General features: G+C 44.7%; 1 protein-coding gene across 1 annotated transcript; it reads left to right on the forward strand.

The window, feature by feature from the left end:
- The first annotated feature begins 2629 nt into the window (after positions 1–2629).
- PLA2G12A (phospholipase A2 group XIIA) lies at positions 2630–5630 on the forward strand. The gene is made up of 4 exons (XM_026050904.1): positions 2630–2849; positions 3154–3230; positions 3779–3944; positions 4976–5630. The coding sequence occupies exons 1-4, from the start codon at positions 2630–2632 to the stop codon at positions 5092–5094; spliced, it is 582 nt and encodes a 193-aa protein (XP_025906689.1). The 3' UTR covers positions 5095–5630.
- The last annotated feature ends 2093 nt before the right edge of the window (positions 5631–7723 follow it).

Here is a 7723-nt window from a genome sequence, read left to right on the forward strand (position 1 = left end):
TAATAAAAGCATGCTTATTAAATGCCCATTTGTTTTTATTACTTTTTTGTTTTAATATTTCATATTGCATTTAAATTGGTGCTAGATTGGGTGCTTTTAAAACGGATAACAATACTAAAAGCAGTAGCTGGAAAAAKGACTGTGACCCTGGTGATGTATGAGCTGCACTGATAGGACAGCAAACAGAATTCTTTAAAGAAATTTCACCACCTCAGGGCCATGAGAAACTTCTGGGATGCTGCTTTGCTTGCCTGATGATTCTACAGGCTTATTGAGAAACTAGGTTGAAAGCTGCCTGTTCATTCACAGCTTGAGTATGATCGGAACACTGTACTCAATCGCCCAGATATTCACTCTGTTTGGTCATGGTTCCCTCAGCGCTACAAAACAGGTAACTTTTATCTAGTTAATATACCTCACCTCATCATCAAGATTGTGGCAACTTTCTAGCTCTAAGTTTTATTAATTTAACCATAGSTGGTCAAACAACAATTGAATTTTAGAATCTTTCATCTTAAATAATAAAAAYGAAAGTGTCTTAAATAATAAATGTCTTTACTATCTTAGTATATCTACATATACTATCTTAGTATACTATCTACAGTTCTAGTACTTTGACAAACCCAGGTGGGGCTTTACTGCATATACATGTATCTATAAAATACATATAAAATAAATAATATAAATCAATACATATCAAATAAAACTAACACTACCTTCAAGAACCTGATCCTGCATGCTGAGTTTTGCAATGCCCAAGCTGATGCAGAACTGGGCAAACACGAGTGACYACCAACAAAAATGAACCCAAAAGAAAGTCCTTCTACTTTCACAAGCCCAATGATGAAATCCTACCCACACTTCTATCAGGAAGCCCATGCTTTTATAATATACTTCACTCAATACTAATTCACAAATGTTTTAAATATCGACTTTAGTTTATTTCCCTCAATTAATAAATCTCTTATGATACTATAACATGAATTTATTTTATTAAATCATTTACTATAATCTGTTTTATGCAGCATATTTATTCTCATTTATTTTTCACCACTTCTACTCTCTGATAAAAAATAACATAGGTATTTGTCACAAATGCACCCTTTCAATCACCGGTAATGAAAGTAAGGGAATGAAATGCTCCTCTTACCCCTTGTTTAGAACAGTACTTAAGTATATCCCTGCATAAAAACTACTTTACTGAATAAAAATGTATGAAGAGCTCCTTCTTTTATTTGATTTATTTACCTTCTGGCAAATCTTTTTCCATCTATTTCTTCAGTAACTATAAATAGTACTAGATGCTGAGGCTGAAAAGAAAAAAACAACACGATATTTGTCACATATCTTTCTGCTCTGCCTTTGGGTGTGGAAATCATTCAGTTTTCTTTCTATCTCCTGTTCTTCTTTACAGTTTTTCCTGAAAACTCAATACTACTATGTACTGAGGAATTTCGGACATCTTAAAATAATACTTTCTTCACAAAAATTAAAACAGCTCCTATGCGGTTCCACTTTAGCTCATCTAAGAAACATTTGGAATTTAAATAAAAGATCATTACATATTCTATAAATCCAGAATGCTTTGCAAGTTACTTCATTTTGCCCTGATATTTCACCAGCAGATGAAGACTCGACGTTTAACAAGCAGGCTTCCCTCCCGCCCTCTTTTACAGCGGATTAACCGGTGCATCTGCTGGCGTTTCCTGGGACTGAATCACTGCTCTGTATAAAGGTCGCGGGACCACTGGCACACCGACAGCGCCGCGAAAGCACTGCGGAGCCCGCCGGGTTTTACTTTTCAGCCTGGACGCCGCGCGGGCCCCGCTGCCCCGCGCCGTTGGGAGCCGCGCGGCCGTTGGGGCTCGGGGCGGCCGTTGGGAGCCGCGCGCGCTCCCCTCAGGGCGGCGGGCGCCGTGACCCGCCAGCCCGGCGCGGTGCTGCGGCACAAACAGCCCTGTGGTAACCGGCCAGGTGCCGAGGCGCGTTTTGCAATACTGGCCCTTCCCGCTCTGACGATCGTTTCTGCAAGAGACGGGAAAGCTTCGGGTTTTTTTTTTTTTTCCCCTTTCCTTTTTTTTTTTTTTTTCTTTTTTTCCTTTTTTTTTCCCTCTTCCTCAGGGATGATATGATATTCATTTCCACACTCCCCTCTGACTGCAGTACCACACAGAAAAGGGGATTTTGCTCCGATTAAGCGAGTGCTCGGAGAGGACTACGCGGCGCAGACCCAGCGAGCAGGGACACGCTCGCACCCTCACCAGGGGCTTCTGCCTCAGCTCCACACTTACGTTTAGACACTTTTAGACACTTCCCTCCCCCCGACCCTTTCCGTCTCCATATGAGGAAGCGACTCCGTCGGGACGCAGTCGCTCCGCACGGCCGCGCCGAGCCGCCTCCCGCGAGCTTGGAGCGGGGGGAGGAGGACGGGGGGACGCAGGTTCCAAGATGGAAAAGCAGGAGGCGGGAAGCGCCGGCTCCAGCGGCGCTCCCAGGGAGCCGTTGCGGCGGTTGGGGCGGTTGCGCGGAGGGAGGGGCGGGGAGGCGGCCCTGGCGGGCCGGGGATGGCGGCGGGCGGCCGGGCCGGGAGGGCGGCTTAGCGTGGGGGGCGCCGCTCGCCGCGGGCCACATGGCCCGAGCGCTGCCCCTGCTGCTGGCGCTGGCGCTGGCGGCCTGGCCGGGCCCGCGGGCGCCCGCGGCGCGGGGCCAGGAGCCGCCGCACACCCCCGACTGGCGCATGACACTGAAGACCATCCGCAACGGCGTGCACAAGATCGACGTGTACCTCAACGCCGCCCTCGACCTGCTGGGCGGCGAGGACGGGCTCTGCCAGTACAAGTGCGGCGACGGTGAGTGCCCCTGGCTGCCGCCGCGGCCTCGCCGCCTGCCTCGGGCCGCGGCCCGGGCGCGGCGGGACGAGCCGCCGCCCGGCCCCGGTGGCCCCGCGCGGCCCCTTCCCGCCCGGCACCGCCGCCAACCCCCTGCTTAAAAAAGACCCTCTGGGTAGGAAAGAACGGCCTGTGCTCAGGTGCCTGGACATACAGGTTGGTTCGAAAATACAGCTGGTGCTGTCTTAAGTATCTCAGGAGTGTTGACAGCACTAAGCTTCTGTGCAAAAAAAACCTACCTAAGACCTATAAATTACCTTTTCAGGATCAAAGCCCATTGCCCGCTATGGATATAAGCCCTCACCACCAAATGGTTGTGGATCTCCTCTGTTTGGAGTACAGGTGAGTCTGTTTTTGGTTTCTCTGTGGTTTTCCACACAGACTTTCCCGCAGTGTGGGAGCTCTTTTCCTCCCTCGTGGTGAGGATGAGGACAGCACCCATTTGCAGTGTTCCCACTGCCATTAGCTCCAGCGTCTGCTTGGAAAATGATAGGATTAGAAACAGAGTAGCAGAGAAGTATTTTCATTATTGACCTAAAATATTACAGGTATAAAACAATGCCAATTAATTTCTAATCTTCCAGTAAAAATGTTTCATCTTGTGTTTTCAGAAGCAYTGAGTAATTCCCACAATAGCCCTCTGTTTGTGCAAGTGGAGGCGTTGGCCCTTACCTTTATTCTTCCTGCTGACACCAATCCGTTTTCCTTAATGCTAGAGAGGAAATGTTGATCAATTTGTTAGAGGAGAACTGCCAATCCCAGATCAGTGAATGACCGCTGGAGCCATTATATTAGTTTCTACTTTCTGTCTTTCATATCCCATCGTATTCAGAGACTGCATCTTTCCTAGTTAAATACCTACTAACGGTGGAGGGGGATTTCCTTCACAGTTCGACATCGGTATCCCTTCGATGACAAAGTGCTGCAATCACCATGACAGATGCTACGACACTTGCGGCTATAAAAAAAATGATTGTGATGAGCAGTTTCAGTCCTGCCTCTCCAAAATCTGCAGAGATGTCCAAAAAACACTGGGAATATCAGAGAGTGTACAAGGTAAGTTTGAAAAGCATGCTTTTCTCCCCAAGTTAGACCGAGCTGATTTGGCAAGGAATACGTGTGCCGTATCTTTGTAAGCTGATGCTGTTGCTGAAAGAGGCAGTTCTTGTTCTCGCTTTGCTTTTTCCTTCTGCTATACAGCATTTGTACAGCTAAGCAGTGACCCAACATGGGGAGGTGATCAGGATCAAAGGTAACCTTGAAAAAATTATCATGCTCCCCATCTCGGTGTCCTCAGACAGGAATATCATTTCATTAAAAATGTGTGTGTTGCATTTCCCCTAGTGTAGTTAAGTATTCTTTGCTTGACTGGGTGAATTTTAAATGCCTGCTAATTGCTATTGTTAGTAAACTGCAGAAAATGATTGAATTGTTTCCTTTATGAAGTAATGATCTTATAATAACACACTGTTAGAGTGTAAGCACTTAATGCTGTCTTTCAGTGCATAAGTTTTAGGTTTTTCAGTAACAGCCCATACTTTCTGATTGCTAGCGTACATCTTGATCAATACATGATATAACCATATTTTTAAACTTGGACAATGATGCTTTTACAGTAACTTCTTCCACTGAAGAGTCAGTTTTTAGAACARACCTATGTTTGCACCTCTCAAATTGCAAAGACACTGCAAAGAAGTCATGTTGTTAGTATTTTGTGTCAGAATATTTCTGTCAGGGAACATTTTTTTAAGTTCCATTGAACTGCATCTGAAGATAGCAAGCTTTCAACAAACTAGGTTGCAAAAAGTGAGGGGAAAAATGGTTGTTTCATCTTCCCCAGTCTAAGATGATGTTTCTAACACTGATAATAATCCATATGCAATGAACTTCCTTGCTTATTTTATTTTGGTTGGAGTAGTCACAACTGAAATGATTCTGCCTTGGTTCAGTCTTTCATTTGATGTCTCCTTGCTGTGACCAGAGAGGAATTTGTTTCTTAAAATCTCTTTGAAGTTGCTAGAGTCATTTCTATGAGTGTCATGCTCCATTTAAAGAGCATTTCTAACTTACCTTTTCTCTTCTTGCAGCTTGTGAATCGACAGTTCAGCTGCTGTTTGACGCAGTTATACATTTAGGATGTAAACCTTATTTGGACAGCCAGAGAGCTGCATGTATGTGTCAATATGAGGACAAAACAGATCTCTAAACAAAGGATTTGAGAGCTCATAGTGCGAAGTAGAAGACTCATCTGGACTGTGGTCAGTGTACAGTTGCAAAGTTTAAGATATTTTGGAAGGTAATATATTAAACAGCGACATGAATATGTTGCTTTGAAAGCCACTGTGATATTGCTTTGGCATATGTCTGTATGCTCAGGATGTCTTACTAGTATCTTATTTTTACTTTAAACAACTCAAAGAACTGCATAATAGGGAAATCRGAGATGCAGAAGAGCTATATTGAATTCTCTGTTTTCTTTAAACRTAGGTCAAATCTTAAGTTTACTAACAGCTGATGCATCTGATGGCTCCAACAGAAAAGACTGTTTTGTGGGAGTTTAATGTGACTTTTAAATATCCTTTACTTTTGTGCTTTCGGTGAAATGTCACTAATATAAACTGATTTCRTTTCTCTTTGATGTGCATTCTCCTGTGTGAAAAAAGACCAGAAGCCCTTAACAAGAACATATACCTGCACTACGTATTTTTACCTGATTATGCATCAAATTCATTTCTGCAGCACTTTTCAGATCCAACATGTCAATCCTTCTAAGGCTTGACCATTATAATGAACAGTTTACAACCTAAGGATATATTTTTGATTTGACAAAATGCTAAAATATAGTTGTAATATTATGTTTTTTTAAAAATGTGTCTTAAGGGTTTATTTTTCAAATAAAACATTTTGGTACTCTGCATTATTTGCATAGGAAATTATATATTCATTTGTTCTAAGGAGTTGATTTCTCTTTGYCTAGGGTAGCAATGATTACATTATTATCTTTCATTCATTCTGTTGAAAACTAGATGAAAGTTCCATGACTGTGGTCAGTGTGCTTAAAGAACTTGTTATTTAAAATGCCCTTCATGAGGCTGACAGACATGTGATTCTGTATTTTTGTCATCTGTTCCCTCTGTGCCTTCTCCAGCTGAAATCACTGACATCTGAATTACTTTGAGCTTATTCTTTTCACTGATTTTTTCCATTGTTTTTCTCCAGCTGTCAGACCTCAGTTAATTTTTTTGTATTAGATATTCTGTCAGAAAAACTTTGATTTCTTCTGCTGCTGCCTGAGAGAACTGAAAGTATAATATTAAAAAGTTATATATAAAAATATTATGTGAGTGGAAACTACGCAAAACACCTACAATTTACCCGATTCCTAGACTGTAATGTTGTTTATCTGGAAATGCTTTTGTATGACCAGTTGTTTGCACTTTGTTTGTTTTCCACTAGAGCCTCCTTTACGTGACACTGAATGTAAGTAAGCGTGCCTGCTCTTCATAGAATTCAGTTCCTGACAAAGCTTTTGGCTGTGCTTCGTGGTTTCTCTTCATGGTTGTGGAGATGAAGCAGCTCTGCTAGAGCAGTGTCACTGTAGAGCTTTCTAGAACTGGCTTGAGGGAAGTGTGGTTCAACTCAAAAATAGGCTCAAATTCCCGCGTTGGAAACTTGGAAGTCTCTTGATACCAAAGGAAGGATGGTGCTAATACAGCTGCCTTYCCCCCCACACCCCCCCGGCTCTTTTGCCCATTTGGATGATTGAGAGAGCAATAGTGTGTCCACAATCAAATTTCTGATCTTTTAACTGCAGGTCTGATCCATCTGTAATGYTTTCTTTTTCCCCAAAGATTACTGCACTTACAGTGGAGCTACTGCAAACCCCTTCAAACTGAAMCTATTTCAAAGCATGTGCATACATGTCTAAAAAAAGCTTTTCTTTACTAAAATAAGCAGGAACTACATTCCAAAGTCAAAGGCTACATGAGGAAGGGTTCATATTTGTGATTGGAGCTGGCAGTTCAGCGGGACRCAGGCTGCTGCTCTTTTCCCGTGAACCAGAAGGGGAGGGTGATTGCCCAGGACCCGGCTTACTGCGAACCACGAGGACRGTTGAACTGAGGACCAGGGCTCAGCCTCGGCTTAGCAGAGCCACTCCACAGTCCTAGATGTAGACCCTGCATCTGCTGCTTGCGTGCAGTTATTGCAGGCACCCGTGCAGGGCTTAGAATCACAGAATCACAGAATGCTGAAGGTTGGAGGGGACCTCAGAGGTCATCTAGTCCAACCCCCCTGCTCACGCAGGGTCACCTAGAGCACAGGGCACWGGGCTGCATGTGGCATCTGCGCAGCTGCAGTGTTAAGCTCTGGCCTTTGCAGTCTGTAAAAATCTGAACAGAAGGCCCTATTTTTCCAAGAGAACCATATTCCAACTACAGAAGTAAATGAAGATACCTCAGCAATTTTATCGTGATTAGTGGCAGCCTGAGAATAGCTAATCAAAAGGAGAACAATCAAGAGCAAGTAGAAACACTCCTTCCTCCTTTAAGGGAGACATCTTGCTAATGCATTTCACCTAGGCAGGAACCTGCTTTAAAAAGAAGAGAGCGAGCCCTGCACTGCGAGCCTGCGGCCGCGTCCCTGTGGCGCCCGCCGCAGCCGTCTCCGCGGGGCTGGTGCCGGTGAGGTTTAGCCAGGAGCCGCCTCAGAGCCAGCCCAGCCGCGAGGCTCGGCTGCAGCCCGCGCAGGGCAACGCGCGCCGCGCTGGGCCGCGCTGGGCCGCGGAGGCACCTCCCCTGCCCTCCCCTTCCCGTCAGCCGGGGCGGGCGCGGGCC

The sequence above is a fragment of the Nothoprocta perdicaria genome, unplaced genomic scaffold (genome assembly GCF_003342845.1).
Source record: "Nothoprocta perdicaria isolate Ctin4 unplaced genomic scaffold, notPer1 scaffold_71, whole genome shotgun sequence".
In the NCBI taxonomy this organism is placed as follows: domain Eukaryota; kingdom Metazoa; phylum Chordata; class Aves; order Tinamiformes; family Tinamidae; genus Nothoprocta; species Nothoprocta perdicaria.

Excerpts from the sequence above, each read along its gene's own strand:
- PLA2G12A (XM_026050904.1), top strand. The coding sequence starts at position 2,630 with ATGGCCCGAGCGCTGCCCCTGCTGCTGGCGCTGGCGCTGGCGGCCTGG. Across the intron at positions 3,231-3,778 it reads CTCCTCTGTTTGGAGTACAG|TTCGACATCGGTATCCCTTC; the intron begins GTGAGTCTGTTT and ends TTTCCTTCACAG. Across the intron at positions 3,945-4,975 it reads AATATCAGAGAGTGTACAAG|CTTGTGAATCGACAGTTCAG; the intron begins GTAAGTTTGAAA and ends CTCTTCTTGCAG.